This window comes from Anopheles moucheti, chromosome 3, assembly GCF_943734755.1.
Source record: "Anopheles moucheti chromosome 3, idAnoMoucSN_F20_07, whole genome shotgun sequence".
Classification (NCBI taxonomy): domain Eukaryota; kingdom Metazoa; phylum Arthropoda; class Insecta; order Diptera; family Culicidae; genus Anopheles; species Anopheles moucheti.
In genome coordinates, this window is record NC_069141.1 from 91,141,598 (window position 1) to 91,158,717 (window position 17,120).

At 37.3% G+C, this 17,120-nt stretch overlaps 2 protein-coding genes across 2 annotated transcripts; one reads left to right on the forward strand and one right to left on the reverse strand.

Annotated features, from left to right (window-relative positions):
* Nucleotides 1-17: 17 nt before the first annotated feature.
* Nucleotides 18-14,416, reverse strand: LOC128300677 (rho guanine nucleotide exchange factor 18). Its single transcript, XM_053036832.1, has 22 exons — nucleotides 14,325-14,416; nucleotides 13,327-13,590; nucleotides 13,144-13,241; nucleotides 12,899-13,071; nucleotides 12,688-12,817; nucleotides 12,487-12,620; nucleotides 12,009-12,077; nucleotides 11,353-11,459; nucleotides 11,215-11,285; nucleotides 11,079-11,134; nucleotides 8,699-8,770; nucleotides 8,175-8,340; nucleotides 7,385-8,079; nucleotides 7,188-7,320; nucleotides 6,956-7,113; nucleotides 6,771-6,883; nucleotides 4,950-5,962; nucleotides 4,704-4,872; nucleotides 4,528-4,633; nucleotides 4,260-4,386; nucleotides 4,095-4,192; nucleotides 18-4,024 (listed from the first exon to the last, which is right to left on the reverse strand). Exons 2-22 carry the CDS (start codon nucleotides 13,382-13,384, stop codon nucleotides 3,691-3,693), a joined length of 4,080 nt encoding a protein of 1,359 aa, XP_052892792.1. The 5' UTR covers nucleotides 13,385-13,590; nucleotides 14,325-14,416; the 3' UTR covers nucleotides 18-3,690.
* A 965-nt stretch (nucleotides 14,417-15,381) lies between these two features.
* LOC128304819 (uncharacterized) lies at nucleotides 15,382-16,423 on the forward strand. The gene is made up of 4 exons (XM_053042055.1): nucleotides 15,382-15,575; nucleotides 15,654-15,799; nucleotides 15,866-16,156; nucleotides 16,229-16,423. Exons 1-4 carry the CDS (start codon nucleotides 15,467-15,469, stop codon nucleotides 16,241-16,243), a joined length of 561 nt encoding a protein of 186 aa, XP_052898015.1. The 5' UTR covers nucleotides 15,382-15,466; the 3' UTR covers nucleotides 16,244-16,423.
* Nucleotides 16,424-17,120: the final 697 nt, after the last annotated feature.

Below are 17,120 nucleotides of genomic sequence, written 5' to 3' on the forward strand. Positions count from 1 at the left end.
TCTTTCAACAAAATATGGACCATTTTTTGATAAGCACTATCAATAGACTGCGTTCTTTGCTTTAGCTCTTACCACGCGCAATTGTCTTACTTTCCATAGTCCATCATTCTTGCGTTCTAGTTCATTACATTTCTTATGACCATCTATTACACAGGCGATCGCGCAGCAACATTTTTACTGTTGCGGTAAGCCATGTCCGGGCCCACTATAGTGACGAAGATCTTCATGATGCAATGGATTTACCCTGCCTAATCAGTCAAAACGATTGCTCGGTCACGAAAAAAATAATTCTTCCAAATTTGCCTTTACAACCACTAGAAATCGTTTTAAAAATGATAATTGGTTCCTTTAGGCAGGGTCTATTGATAAGGCAGGATCGACAGAACAGAATAAAACGAAAATCACAATCAACAACCCATTAGTCTATGTTTTTTTTTCATCTGTTCGTTAATATTTATTCTAACATTTCAACAGTGACTGAATGATAACATTTCAATAACATTTCTGTTGTCAAAAATTTAAGTGTGGTAAGTTACATTGTTTGCTTTTGTTGTTTCTTTTTATGTACCATTTTCCATTTTTGTTCTGCTTTGTATGTTTGCCATGTTACATTTCATGTTATTAAGTCCGCTTCGCAAGAGTGGTACACATAAGTATATATTTCTTAAAATGTTCCTCAATACTCAAACCATTCATGCTATATTTGTTATATTAGGTGAATTGTGTGTGTGTGTGTGTTTGTTTGTTTGGATTTGCATCTAATACATATGCAGGAAATACTGATCGTGTAAATACCACTACTAACAGTTGAAATATGCAATACATTCTTCAATACATGTTCTTTCTTTTCAAGCGGTTTAGTAGTAAAAATGGGGAAGAAATAGTTGTACTTGAAGACATACATAATCTGATCTGCATTGTCACTAGTGACCTAGGACTGTTCAAATTGCTTCACTGAAAGAACACAACCAATCCATATGGAGCACAATCAACACAATACCCTTCCCTATTTCCCTTCAACGTTTGCTTTCACGATTAAAAACAGTCATAACCATTGAAAGAGATTGTTTTTAAATACATTTGCCTTATGTTGTCTGATCATTAAATATCATTTTTATCCGCTATGCCTTAGAGAATAAGCCTTCCTTATGCACTGTACTTTCATTTTTATATTCTCGACAGTCTAAATTCATGATTGTTTTGCAGTGTTGTTTGTTTTCCTTTTAGCAGAGAAATTCGGTGGATTGAGTGACTTCATGTTTCCGCGTTCTCTTCACTATCCCACATCTACACTTGTTACTTGTTAGTTTACAACATATTCGTTGAAACAATGTGCGCTTTCAATTCAGGTAGGTAAAACATTTTTCGAAGCAAACTAAATAAGTGCAGCTTTAATATTAATTATTCTGATCGGAGAGAATCTTAATAATTTCAGGATGATGTTTCTACCGTACAAAGTATTGATACAACGGTTGTAAAAATGCTATACACAAAAACGTACTATGTGAATTGCGAATTCTTACACCACCGCAGCAGAATGCGAAGAATAATTCATGAAAATTCACACACGCCAACGACTTGTTCAAACTTTGCTTTATACACCAAATGTTATAACACGAACCAACGTCATTTTGTTCATCATATTATAGCTTTCAAGTTTCCAACAATCACACTAGTCGATATGATTATTGAGCTTCTCGCGGTTAGATAACTAGGTAGGAAGGAATGTTAACAACATGTACCAAACGCTTCAGCGTTGCAGTTTAACACGTTTCTCGCTATGAATAGTGTTGTAAAATGATTGAGCAGTTTATAGTCTTTTCTATATTACTTGATACAACAACATATGCTATACATAAGCATCATATACACATGAACAGATGCATCAACACGTATGTATTTCCATATGTTTAAAAATATTGTTTCGATAAAATATAGCTTGATTTTTTCCACCCAAAGTAGGTGTATGTCCTATATTGTACATTTACGCATGGATTTGTAAAAGAGTGTTACATAGCTGTGTATGTCAAAGTATTTTGTTCCTGTCCATATATAACACATACATTTTGTTTTATATTCAATTGTACACATTTTTCACATGTTTCGGTTCAACACGAATATAGTGTGTAATTTCTTGTTGGCCTCAGCACTGTTGGCCCGCTATACATTATTATTACGTGTTTGTATCTCGCTTTGTTCACAAATATAAATCTTTAGATGTTTTTTTTTCTTCTTTTAGCCCGTATTACACATTCTTATGCATACTTGTTTAGAGTCGTATTATCGCTTTTAAATTTCAATGTGTGATTCTCTTTCTTTTGTTTCAAGATTTGCTTTGTAGTATTCATTGTTATCAACCTTGTTAAAAATTTCATTAGTTGTATTGTCAAGAAGTTAGCTAAACAGAGCATTTTTAAGTTTGAGGACATTTTGTAGCGTTTTCCTTATCTCATTTTGGTTTACTTGTTTCTATACACGTACACACGTTTCGACGGTCCTATATATTGGTAGACTGTTTGTTTGTTTGTTTTTTTTTCATTCAAAATTAACATAGCATTCCTTAATAACACGTTTTGCTACAAAACACTTACAGTAATAGTTCAGTAAAATCAATTACAGTCGGTTTACTATGTTATACTGTTCTCTATATATTGTCCCTAAGTGATTGAAGTGTAGGTGCGCGATTTTTTGGATGTTTTATGAGTGTACTCTTTTAATCCTGCACAATGTGTGTCTGTAGATTTGTTTTAAACAAAAATCTACTACATTGTTTATTTGCATTTTTTGTTTTGTTTTGTTTTGTTTGCAGTACAGTCTTACAGTCATGCTTGCAATACATAATTCTAGCATCTACATCCATATCCATGGTACGTACTACGTAGGAGTAGCCATGAAAACATATTGCCATCGATGTTCATTGAGTGAACAGCTTGGAGATTACTATAATGCAAATATTTTCCTTGTTTCCGCTAGATTGGAAAGTAACTTGTCTACGTTTCTTCAAATCGACAAAAACGTCATCACAGTATCAATAAATCAGTTTTATTCCAACAGTTCATCACTCATAAGCAGTTGTTCTAGGTAGACATTTACAGTAGCAGAAATAGGAAGGATCGAACAGTTCGAATAAAAAACGTAAATATAAAAGAATAGAACATAACTAAGTGCTTGTACTATTGCAGAACGTACAATCAGTTTCGAACATGTAATGGCTTGTTAATCCATTTTAATCATTTGTCCATTAAACACTTAAAATGCAACCATCGTGCGTTACCACCCTTTTCTGTCACTGAAGAGTCCACACGCCTCCGGTACAACCATTTGCATTGCCATCAATATATTACATCGTGAGGATGCAATTCAATTTATTATTTAGCACTTTTAGTTCCATAACACATATATTTGACATTAATTTAACATTCATACCTAACGACCGTATATAACGATTTACTAAAAATGCTTGTTGTAGGCCATTAATGCAGAATGCAGAAGTGCTGTTCCTATCATGATCGAATAAATAGCATGTGTCTATATGCTGGACCTCAATGACACTGTTCCACCTCACCCGAGATCAGTGGGGCCTTAAGAATTATATATAAATCAAGACAAGGAATGATAAGAAGGCATTACTTACTTACTAAACCGAAGAAAGCTTTCCGAAGTTTAGATCTCCACTTCGACTGGCGTATATCAAAAGTACATCACTTCTTCCTCCTTGACCTTGCTGTTGCTGTCACCTTTGCCGCCTCCCAATTGTGACGGATCAGTAGGTTTCTGCGGTGACTGTAAGTTGGGATGGCGAGCTGAAATCGGAGAGGAAGTACGGGCTCCACTCGATTCCTGATGCATCGTGCTTCTAGCGGGCACGAGCGGAGGAGGAGTCGAAGACAATGCCACCATAGGATGTGACGGTGATGAATACTGATACGTTTGTGGTGTAGTTGAACTTGCACTTGGTGGGCCAGGATAGTTGTCAGAACTTCTTAAGCGAAAGCGTTCTGGAATTTTTGGATAGGTGTTTGTTCTGCAATGAACAATCTTTTAATATTCATATCTCAATAAAGCAGAATGTTATTCGATCTGATGAAACATACCTAGTAGCAGGATTGCCTGATTGTACTTGAATTTGTTGTTGTATTACGGCAGGACTGCTACCAGTTCGAGAGTGATTAGGAGTGCCAGTGGAGGAAATCTAAACAGTAAACGTAGTATGCGGAATATAAAGTATCGATTGCATTTAGCATTTAATATTGGTATACCTTCTTATCGGCAAGCTTCAAAGGAAACATTTGAGTCACCCCAACACCAGCTGCATGCGAAGCCATGCCAGCATTACTACTGTTAGGTGACATTACCAAGCTGCTGGCAGCAGAGCCCTGCTTTGTGCTAAACGCAGAATACACAAAAATAATTTAATATATACATTAAAAATTGTATTCTGCTAAAACATGTTAGCCTACACGAGCACTCACAAATCATTATTTAAAAATAATGCAGCTATAAATAAAAATATGCAATCATTCGTACCTTGACAATGATGATAGTTTTAACGGCAGTTGCTGTTTTATGTTAGTTGCATTAATCTTCGCTGCATTTGTTGCACTTACAAGGTTTGCTGGAGGTGTCTTTGATACTGCAATAAAGTTTAAATAAACTATCATTAGATTCACCTTAGATTATAAATTGGGTATACGAATACGTACTGCTCGCTGTTCGCCATTTATCTTTCTTGCGATCGATTGTAACCGAAGATCCAACCATAGAACCTGCTGCAATGCTTCCTCCGAAGGCACTATCGACGTGGTGCTCTTCGCTGACACTTTGTGCATCCTCCAATGACGATGCTACTCCAGTTGGTATCGGCAACGCAACCTAGAAAGAGGACATTTATTTAACATATTATGATCATATAATGTTTCCCTGCTGTACTAGTTAAAACAAAAACTTACGCTTGGAGAGAGTAGCAATCCTTGGCTTGATAAAATTTCCATCTTTCGATACAGTTGTTCACGTTGCTGTCTGATATCTTCCTGTTCTGCCCGTATCTGATCCTGCAAAGCTTTCTGTGAGTGTTTCATTTCTTCGAGTTCGCGCTCCTCCTGTTCTTTTTGTTTCTGCCAATTCGTCTTTTCCTCCTGCAGCTTATCCTGCAAGTTACGCAATTCTTCCAGCTGGTCGTTATGTCGATACAGCGTCTTTGGATTTTCGCGATAACTATTTAACTGATGCTGTAGGCTTTGAATGGTAGTCATTTGCTGTGAGATTATGCAAAGCAGAGTGTGCAGATGGTGTGATACGTGTAAAGCAGCGTAATTCTGATCTTTGGCCAAGTCAGATGACACACCCTCTGCACCACTGCCCAACAACTTCTGCTGCCCGTATGAAGTAGCAACATGAGGATTAGCCAACATAGAAAGCTGATCAACGTCCAACCCAGATGATGAAGAATGAGTCTGCTGTTCCCGTTTTTCATACGTTTCACGGTTGGTAAAATAGCCGGCTGATAATGTTGAAAGAACAGCGTCTCGTGAGTTGGCAGTATGTATTGTTGAATTAGTACCTCCAATTCCTCCGCCAGTCATTAGTTGTTTTGATCGACGCTCATCGAATCCACCAAATGTTTCGGCTCGTTTTGGTAAGGTTGGAGAGATGAACAATTCACTCTGTCGCTCTCCAACTGAGCTGGTGGACCTAGATAATGGTAATCCCGTCGCAGCCGTATAAAGCGAAGAAGCCAGAGAACTAATTTCTTGTATAGAGTTCAACACCCGTTTCCATATTTCTATAGTATCACAGTCATCGGAGATAAGATCTCTATACGATCCGTAATTTGAGATAAATGACTCAACGGCGGGACCTAGTTGCTCAGCGTTTTGCTCGTTATCCAGCAACAAGCTCAACTGTAGTGCTATCTTTTCTTCAAGTAATATCGCCTGCTCGAAGTCCTTCTGACGCATTTTACCTGTTGAATAGATTTATTGTTTACTGTTGATGTCCGATCACGTATGACACAATTCTAAGTTCGTACGCTTTTAAAATCATGATCAATAAGACACTAGATTTTGGTAAAAAAAAATTAATCGACTACAATTGTCCATGCATTTTTCCAGTACGGTAACAATAAACAACATATTACATTACATTAATTAATTGGCAATCTTTTGATTATTACCTTCCAGTTCGGTTGTTCCGAGGGCTTCAGTGATGAAATGTTAGAAACAGAACAAGCAATCTATTTAGTACATCTATTCCTAGCTATATGGAGCCTTATCAACATAGACATACTTTCAACGTTATTGATATCTTCGATATGTTTGGTTCATGCATTTCGTGCCTACACTGAATTTGCACCAACTTGTGCGTTTGCTAGTTAAGATTCATTACAACGAAGGCATTTCTATTGCAGAGACCATCATTTTTCAAATGGACTTTGTGATGGTTGAGTCCATGCACCCAGATAATTTCTGATTTTTTTTCAACGCCTGGTTGAACACTAGTTTAGTATCCATGAATGGCATTGATCTGGCAAGGATCTGTTTCATGAAATGTGTCATGTGTATTTAAATAGAACAAAATTCTAATCCTGGCCAACCACAGTAAGTGAAGTGCATTCTAGCGAGAAAGAGTAGAAGGCTATTTGCACATTAATGTACAGATGGTAAATATATGTATACAAAGTTTACTTCACTTTACACAACGAACAATGTGACGAAGTGTTAAAAATAACACATATTTTAGAGCTTCATTTTCACATTTTACAATATACTTACAAATTATCTCCCGTATATTGGCTTGTTTCAGATCTATTATTTTTTGCCTTTGTTCAATGCTCATGTAGTCATCTGTTTCCGATTCATCTGAGGGACAGTCAATAACGGCAGCACTATAACAAAATGTGCAAATGCACAATTATAGTTGTGGCGATATAACATCCTTATGACAATGTACTACTTACCGTATTGATTGGATCCACACATTTTTATCTTTTGGATTTTGTACCTTCAGTTCGTACATTTCCGGATAAGCCGGGTTTGAAGATATGATGTAAATACCTCTGGATTCTGTGCCAGCTTTTTCACGAATTAAAAGCTTTTGCAAAGAAACTACGCCAGCCTGTGTAGCACATAAGACAATAATCGTACACTTGCTTTAAACCGCACATTTTCGATAAATAATCGATCGCTTACCTTATTCTCAGGAGTGAAGAACGAATATTTATGCGAATTTTCCAATAGAAAAAACAAGCAATCCGATAGGACAACCACCAGAACTGTTTGCATTTTGGATCTGCCTTGCATTAATGTGGCTACTCCTTCGAATCTATAATAAATCATAGCTTTAGAATACTAGCAGCACATGATGCATTACCCTGGAAACTATTTACCTCAATTTTCGATTGCATGAAATTATGTCCGATTTTTTGAACTTATCCTTTTTAAAGATAGCGCAGGATTTGGCATCAATACGTTTAAAAATCTCTAATTGACGATCCTCTTTTTCCTTATCGGCCACCCGGGCATCCACGTCAACGAGTATTTCCTTTACCAGCGACATAGCCTTTTGCAGCTTTTCCTGCTCAATCTTGTCTTCGCGAGAGCTTTTCAGCAAAGGGTCGATAAGTAACGGGTATTTAGTTAAGCGCTGCGTAACGAACAGAATACATTCGGGAATGCCTTTCTTCTTAAGGAGTGGATTTTGCTGACAATGTTTGTACCATTCAGCAAACACGTTGTCACCAGTCATGTAGCACTTGAACGTATCCAACGCTGATCGATGATTTGAACAAAATTCGCCATATGAACTTTTAAGCTTCTGGGCCGACATTGAGGAGAAAAAGTCGAGCAGGATATCGGCGATGCTGTCCACTATGTGATGTTCTCTTTGTTTTAATCTTAGTTTGCGAAGAAATCCCGTATGTAGCTCGGTTAGCTCAACGAGCCTTGGAAACATTCGTTCTAAGTTAAGATGGCTGAAGTGTTTCTGAAGACTTTCTACAAATACCTTCTGCATGACTAGTAAAGTTTGAACATGATGCTTCTCTGTCATGATAAATTCATAAATGTGTTCTTGACGTTTCACCTAAGTAGGGAGAGAAAAGTTTCGATTATTATAAAAAACGCAGGAATCATTATGAAGGACTATAATACATAAACACGTGTCACTGAGATACAAACCTGTTTGTCCTTTAATCCTTTGACCACCTCTTTAGGGACACTGGGGCTCCATGAGTCGTGCTCATCAATTGCAACGCCTAGAATGGGCTCTGCACCCAGTTCATGTGGACCGATAGGCGCTTCATGCAAAAATTCATCCCTTATCAACGGAACGTCGTCTGAGTAACTGCAATACAAGTATTGATTGTTTAGGTTTTATTCTCCAATTTTCTAGATTACCAGTACGTGTTCGTCGGCACAAACGACAACACGACACTGTATGTGTGAATGTTTTTGAACATAATTCGATGTAACTTTAAGCACCGACAAATATACAATTTTAACATGCAATTTGAACATTTTAAATGTGTTTTGTTTGTTACTGCATAATGCATTAAAATAAAGATAATTTGAATCACAGAAGAAAAAGAAATTCATAAACATTTATTACTTAGAGAAAGAGTTGCAAAAAGAGAACAAACGATGAAGGAACCGTTACACACACTTATAAGAAAAACATTTTTGTCTATTCAATATATACTCACTTAGCGTTATCATTATGCACGTTGCCATCATAATAGTCTCTACCCTGATCATCGTGTTGCGAGGAATTGTGGCTATAGCAAGCGAAAGTAAATACAAAAAACACATGAAAACGTATAAATAAAAAAATGACCACAACAGGTCCGCAACAGAAAACTGCAAAGCAACGAACGAAGAAAGTCACACATAAACAAAACGTTGCAAACAGCAAATAAAACAGAAAATATAGCAGAATTCTGAAGAAGATAGAACACATCAGCATCGGTACCAGTACCGCTATGTTCCAAAACATACTGAGAGAAGAAAGTGCGCAGTGGAGTGTGAATTTTAAGATTGCAGTTGTAGAGATACAAAGGAGATTAGAGAGAGAAAATACAGACAGTGTAATAGATGACCTTTTGTCTTTTTCAATAAGTCTTCTAACAGACCTGTTCGAAAAACGATCTCGCCTTGCCGCTGTAAAACTCATGGATTAAAGTATGTTCATTATTTTACCGATTCGTTTGAAGCTATTGAACTAACTTTTCAAAATGGAATGTGCTTTAACATATTCTCACAAAATTATTACCCATTTATTAAACAACATTAAATGCCAAAGCTAACAACCTCACGCGAAGTGCAAAAAGGCCCTGGTTTGTCTAATGGCGCTTCGCTATCTGTGACTAGATTCACTTATGGCGGGATAGTCAGTGTTCTTTATGGGAAGCATGGTTCAGTGCAAAGGTGCACCCAAATTCGATCAGAATTCAAAATTTAATTGAAAGGCAAAAAATGAAATTCAATATCAAACGTAGATAGCTGCGGCTGATACATACTGTTTAAGGCTTCGATCGGTACTGTTCGCGTTGTATGAATTGCACGAAACCTAGATCATAGTTTAAGCAATTTACACATTCAGAGACAGATACGGACATATAGAAATGTAGAGAGATTAAGAAAACAGAAAGAGTCAGAAATGTGTCTACCACTTTTCAGGATATCTACCGCTGATAGAGAAGAGATAGAACATGTGTATCTTTCAAAAGGATAAAAGCAATAGTTTTCGTCGCGAGAAGGCGATGGAATTTAAAGGATAGTAGTGGTTATGAAGATAGAAAGATAATTGGGTTGTTAGTGAATGAATAGTTTTTTAACTAGCGTTACCTAGCGTGTTGTGATACCACGCCTAATTTGTTAGCAACCAATCGCCACGGAGAGTAACATCCAGTCATTTTTTTGCCACTTTATCATGTTTTTTTTTCAAATCAATGCAATATGCATAACGGTGGTTAGCGTTAGTAATACATAAGAATAAAGACATTTGTGATCATTTAATAGATGTTTACCTACAAGATCAAATTTTCACAGATGGAATAAAAGGAATTGCCCGACTGATGAAATATATGCATACATGTAAGACAGGGAACTGGTTACTAACTCAACATACTATTAATATTAGTCTTTGGTGTTGGATCAACATGTAAGTCAGTTAGAAAACATGAACAAGGACATAACTGACAATAGAAGTCACGTTCTTGTTAGCACTAGTTCCCAAAACCAGATCTGCATTCATATGCAAATACCTACTGTTACATTCCAAACTGTTTTATTTTGATCGAGAAAACTATAAGCTGCGAAAAAAATGCAATAGTTCGAATTCAAATCATGGTACAAAGCGAGATAGCATACACCACTTTCGACTGCCCGTGTTAAAAGCGCACATACTCTTGCATCAATTTCTATAGTTCATGCCGTTAATTAACATCTACCTGGTTGGCTATGAAAAGCAGATAAAAATCATCGTAATTATTCAGGCTTAAATCATGAACGAAGCTGATAAAGTAAAAAGCAACCAAAATATTACGTCGAAATTAATAGTAAAATGAACGGCGAAATATAACAGATAATTAGGCTTATATAAAGCAAGCTAGTTCAAAACTTCCAGTTAAAGTTTATTGAAGGTTTGTTATTTGCCGAAGTTATTGACGAAGAAACTACAGCAGAACTGCGAAATACATTCCTAACACATATCTTTGTAACTAATTCAAAACGTCCATTCATATGCAAAAAATTAGTATATGATAATTCAATAAAGTAATAATGAAACAAATTCACTGAGGATGCATAAAACTGGTTCAAATTTAGCTGGTCCTTATTTAAGAGAGGTCTTGCGACACTCAATGCTTTTTTGGGTGACGAAAATTTGTTGTCATTTCCAAAGAAGTAAATTAATTCAAATTAGTATTATAGCAGGCCAAAGAGTAATCCATTATCGTATGTTAATTCATTACATGGATAAATTCATTACAATACGGTTTAAATGAAACTGATGCATCACAGCCAATTTCAATGTTCAAAAATTGTACATGAAATGGAAAATGTTTAAAAACACTGTCTAATTACCTGTTGGCAGAGCTCTTCTTGTTTGAGCTAGGTTTTGGTTGAGCCTGGAAATATTTCTAAAAAAATACAGAGAAACGTATACAATAAGTTATTTATTTTGTTGTGCGATAAACGCCCGACCTAACCAGTTACATACCTTTGCTATCTTTGCTTTACATTCTACTGCGTGCTCTTTGTATGTTGCCAGATTTATAACTGCTCCACATGCTACAAGGAAGATTCATAGTTTGTAATTGAGTATAAGATCATACTTTTTATATTCTATGATACAAACCATCACAAACAGAGGATTGTCCTTTTGATTTGGATTTATCTTTCTTCTTCCGGAAAAATAATGAACCACGTTTTCTTCGTTTTTCGTGATGCTCTGGATATTCCTCGCTAAAACGTGTATGGATTGTGAGAAGGGAAATAAAGGATAGATTAAAAATTTCAGCCGTGAATTCAGGAGTTTTTATGAAGAGAAGAAACATATAAACATAACAAATAACCCTTGAAACGAATTGGATACAGTAGTTAAATATGCACGAATAACAAATCAATAGAAAAATTAAATAAATAGACCAAGATTCAACCGTATCCGGCCATAAAATGATGTACACAAAAGCTGTTAAATGTAGATATTAGCTAGAAACGATCAGTATCTGAATCAGAGTAAGATTCAACCCAAGAAGAAGTGGAAAGATATAGAGTAGAAAGTGGCAATTGGATAAACCTATTCGCCAGTAATTCGTCAAACGGATAGCTGTGTATTTTTTCAACGAGTACGAACAATAGTGTGACAGCAAAACAATTAAAACTACCAACTACAATCACATTACATCGGGATAGTAAACGCGTCACTAGCGTAGAAGAGATGTTTCCGTTCATTTAAACGCTTAGAAATATTCAACATCAATCAGAAATCGGTCTAACACGGCACACACTTACTTTTTATCTCTCACACAAAGTAGTGATCGATCATGAGTTTCATCTTCACTGTCAGAAAGATGCCTCGAACTAGTAGTTTTACGGCCATTTGAGATTTTTTTTTGTAGGGAAAGAAAGGAAAATACAACATTATAAAGCTTTACAAGCTAATCTTCCAACTGAGGATATCAGACTGCTTATGAGCAATATTTAAAAATACGTGTTTCACTCAGTATATGGTATAAAAACTTCGCCAAACAAAACGAAGAATATACAAATCATGACCCATTAAGTCTTGCACCGACCGGCTTCAAATTTACTTAATCCTCAAAATCGAAACCGGGTCGCAACTTTGCATTTCAAACGATAGACTTTGATGGCTGTTTGGGTTGGACTGGGACAAAGCATACAACGCCCAATAAGGAGTTGACCGTTGTTTGTTCTTATAGCATTATGCTAATGCGTACGTTGACATTATGTATGAGCGTTTGATACTTACGAGGCTAGATTATCTTCCTTAACCGTCTGATTACGAACCGGAGCTATCGATGGAGTGGATATGCTTTTTTGTAATGGAATCCGTGGAACGACGGGCACCAGATTGCGTTTTGCAACAACTTTCTCAAAATCTCTCTAGAAATTAAATTTACATATAAGTAACATGACCGTACTCGGTTCCCCCCTGTTTTGCTATACACACCGCTAACTCGGCTTCGTTCAAGGAATGTGTTGAAATTCCACCCGTACTGTTTCTACTCGTTCGATTATGAAGTCGTTCCGCAGCTCGTAAAGATTCTTGCTCTTCGCTGTCTAAACTAGACAAGCTGACGCTGCAAAGTTAATGTTGCCATTGTTATCATTGTATATAATTTAGTAAAGTCGTCCAATTCCAGGCAAGCAAAATTGCATACCTTTTGTGTGATGACTTTGTGCATTCTGTTAAATCCTCAATGGCGGTCCATGACTTTCGTCGATCATTATTCAAACCGTACAGTACATGATGATGCGGCCAAACATTGATAGGATTAGCTAAAGTAAGATCTGGCAACGAAGGACACGAGGAGAACAATTTCGTCGAGGACATCTAAAGACAATAAAAGAAAGTTGTTAAATTGGGATTTTCACACTTAGTTATTAACCAACAGCAACAACATACCGTCGAACCAATGCCTCCCAACGCCGTGTTTTGGAGTGTTGAATTTTTCATATGAGCTACACTTTCTCGTAGACATTGTAACTGATTGAGAGTGTCCTCTGTAAGGTAAAAAGACACCCACGCACACGTTGTGTTATATTAGAAGCAAATGATTGTATTCATATCACATCACGAAAACCTTACCTAGAAAATTAAACTTGGCCCCAGGGCTGTGAGGAGTCACACTAATTATTGGCACCATGTTGCTGTGATTATTTGTAGTCGCGTCACTATTGCTACCGTTTGTTCTCGCCAACTCGCTGACGTTTACTGCTGCACCTGTTGTATTCTTCAGATCGCAACAGTTTTCTATCTCATTAGAGCAGGCAGAGGCATCCGTGCATTTCGGGGTGATGGATTGATCTTCGCTCAAGTAATCAATAACCAGATCAGCATCGTTTTCATCATCTAAAATGCGGAGTTTCTTATGAAAACTTGCACATCACGCCCAAACACACACTTCGGTTAGACAGATTTAGCACATAGCAACATAAACTACCAAATCATAAACCCTCAAAAACTACACATCCCAAAAGCAGACCATTAAGCAGTGTTTCATAGTTCTTACAAAGCTTTACATTCCTCGCTGGAATCTTGCCTTGTAATTACGGTGTGGTTAGTTGTCCGCTATTTACGTCCGGTAGCCCTTATACTTGATTGAGGGTCGGAAAATCTATTTACCTGATGACAACAATAAAAGTTCTTCTGATAACACATTATGATTTGGACCATCCATCTTGTACAGGGAAACGTGCACTTGACACAGGGTGGAAGAACTGGAAGGGGGCAAACCTACGATATTTAGCGTCTCCTTCAAGTACCAATGAAGTCAGTGCAAAAGAGGTTTGACTCTATCCATCAAGAAAATGCACATTGTTCAGGCATTTGAATAGTCTATTGGTTTTCGTTTTTCCGATTGCATATGCTACAAAATCAGCATTATAGCTTTCTCATTTCCCTTCTGCAGAACAACAGAACAGAGCAAATGTATTTTTTGCACACGTCCATTCCATTACAATCTCTCCGTAAAAAGTAAGCTTGAAACATTCATCGGAACACAAGCAACGATGCAAACAAACACAAAGTCACAGAACTAAGCACACAATGCAACACACAACATACGGAAATAAACATTTACATACGCTTTTATTACGTGTTAGCAGCGATTTTTGTGCTAGATTTCTTAACTTATAAACTTATTAGTCTTTCTTTGCTTTTTCTTCTTTGCCTTTTTCCCCAAGAAAAATCAATGGCGAACACCCAAACTACACAATTGACCCATCTGACATGTTTCAATGTCACATGTGACATTTCCCACACAGCAATTTCCGCCCGATTGTGGATTTTATTTAACTTTCAACGCCATCTATTGTATGCTAGCGGAAAAAAGGAAACTTCTATATGCATGAGTGCAACAAATGGAAACGTTTAAACTCTTTGTTTTTTAGATTGTTTATAACTAAAACAAACGCACCTCAAAAATTAAACAATTTCAATTTATCTCCAGCTGTTTTTATACAGATTTACTTCAGTTAGTCTAGCGTTACAGAATAATATTCGCGGGCATCGCATTTCGCAAGATCAAGGGAGACACTAGGAAGAGTGCAACACAATTTGGGTATTTTTGGCACAGAAGGTCAAATGGAATTTGATACTGATCTCATCGTGTTGCCTTGCTTCCACCAAAACCACTAGACTACATTCACGTGATCTTTTCTAGCATATATGCAGAACACTCAGCAGAATGATCGTCACATCTCATCGAAAAATAAAGTTTGGTTCAAACGATGAAAAAAGCAAATCCTACGTTTCATGATTATTTATTCCCTGTCTTACTGCTACATTTGGAAAGCATGTGCGCCGCCAACACCGAGCGAATGCATGTTATTGAATTTTTAATAGTCAAAGGTCAGCGGAGTTATCAGTACTCAACGGTACGTCCAACTATACCGAACTGCCACCAGAGTATTTCCCTTCTCTTCACTTTGCTCCAACATAACATTTAATCTATGACGCTACTTCGTGATTGTCCGGTATGACTTTATTGAACACATCTTTGGTAAATGATACTCTCGTGCAAAAACTGGTACCTGCACAGGATTTCACAGTCGAAGTAAGAACGTTGGGCTGGGTTGATCGAATCCCAGCAGCTAGAAATCCGGTGTGTTGAACACGCTTTCTTTGCTTTGCCAAAATGTTTTCAACAGTTTAACTACTTCCCGAACAATCTCTGCGAGTGCGTTTTATTTTCTGTGATACTGATTTCTAGTGAAAGCGAATAAACATGTCTTCCGTGAACGATGTAAAAAAGTCGCCCCGTGAAGCGAAAGTGCTGCTGCGAAGTACTTCCTTCCAAAAGCTGTGTTCCATACCGTACAGCTTCAAAATCGAAGGTAAATGCATGGTACATCCGTTTTAGGGACTGAGAACTGATAAAAATTTAATGTACTTTATTTCCGGCCATCAATCAGCAATTCAATCGTATAAAGAACACATCAAAACGGTGATAAAGCTCCTGAAGATTGCAACCCGAGTATATGTCATTTCGGTTTATTTCAAATTTATAACCACCATCCTGCTTAACGGATTCTTCTTTAAGCTGTGTAGCCAACTAAAGGTAGTATGAATAAAGTTTTGAATTTCATCATTATTTTAAATTTAAACATCTCTTCGTTACTCCTAGGGAAAGTACATAACTGCACGCGATGTTTTGGAATCTGCAAGATTATCATCTTTCAATTCAGACTACCAACACAGAAAAGGTCATGATGCACAATCGCGTAGACCAACGGTACCAAATTTCCTTTCGCATTACAAAACTTTTGTCCAAACAATTCTAACGTACATCTGCATCATGTACCTTGTGCTGCAAACAATTTCTCTACTGACAACGCTTTGGTGGTCTTCAAACATACCGTTTGGTCTCGTGTTTCTCATGCTGGATTTGAGCTACATGGGATTCATTATGCTCAAGGTGAGATTGATCCCCGCAAAAAAGCTCGAAACCGTTCCATATCCCAATTCTTACATATTACATGTTTTACAGATTGCATTGAACTGACCACATCAGGACTTTTTGTGAGGCATTACTAGCAAAACCCGGAGGGACACTGTCAAATTCACACCATTTCGTACGACAAAGCTACGGGGGTACGGTTGTCAGATGGTTAAATTTTCACCTACACCAACAGAAAGTATACCGAATCGGCCTATCTACCCACAATGGTAGTAAAAATGTAAAAGCGACGAATGGAAAATCAGAGTAAATAAAACGCTTATATCCAACGCAGAACATCACACCTTTGCACACCTTTTTGCTGGTCCTACGCTGGACTTTCTCACTTCGCTGCTTTTTCTCTCTTGGCTTCTGGAATCAAAACAAATGTACTTTCTCTCAGCAGAGCTGTTATAGGGGTTTTCCACAGTTTTCCAAACCGATTTTCCTACCAACGATTTTCCGAACCGATTTCGATTAATTGACTGATCAGGCGATGGTGGATCAAAATGCAAACACAATATAAATTACAAGACAACAAGAAAATGAATGCAAGGAATTTGCTTTATCAATCTTTGCTTTAAACGCATCAAAATACTCTCTTTGCTGTTATTTACTTTGCTCAAGTACACCATGACTTGGAAAGCTTTTTCTCCAATTCAACCAATGCGTCCAAGGAAAACCCTGCACATGGGTGACGTTTCCGAAGCCGCATTTAAATATTTTATTTTCTGTTAGTTTATGCAGACATTTCGGCGAAGTTGCACGCGTCCGTGTAGTGTGATAGTGTCCCCAGCGTGTCCTTCCCGACCGTGAGCCTTGCGCCTCCCACAGAGGAACTACACGCTTCGATTTCGTGATACATTTTTACATTTGTTAAAGGCTTAGTGATCGCTTTATCGTAGGGTAGAGAGAACGTGTGCGGTGCGCGCAGTCCGATATC

Bases quoted from the DNA above. Each gene is read 5' to 3' on its own strand.
- LOC128304819 (XM_053042055.1), top strand. From the start codon at position 15,467: ATGTCTTCCGTGAACGATGTAAAAAAGTCGCCCCGTGAAGCGAAAGTG. The intron at 15,576-15,653 runs GTAAATGCATGG...GCCATCAATCAG, and splicing joins GTACAGCTTCAAAATCGAAG to CAATTCAATCGTATAAAGAA. The intron at 15,800-15,865 runs GTAGTATGAATA...CGTTACTCCTAG, and splicing joins AGCTGTGTAGCCAACTAAAG to GGAAAGTACATAACTGCACG.
- LOC128300677 (XM_053036832.1), bottom strand. From the start codon at position 13,384: ATGGTGCCAATAATTAGTGTGACTCCTCACAGCCCTGGGGCCAAGTTT. The intron at 11,460-12,008 runs GTAAGTGTGTGC...TACACGTTTTAG, and splicing joins CTTTGTGTGAGAGATAAAAA to CGAGGAATATCCAGAGCATC. The intron at 7,321-7,384 runs GTAAATAGTTTC...GATTTATTATAG, and splicing joins TCATGCAATCGAAAATTGAG to ATTCGAAGGAGTAGCCACAT.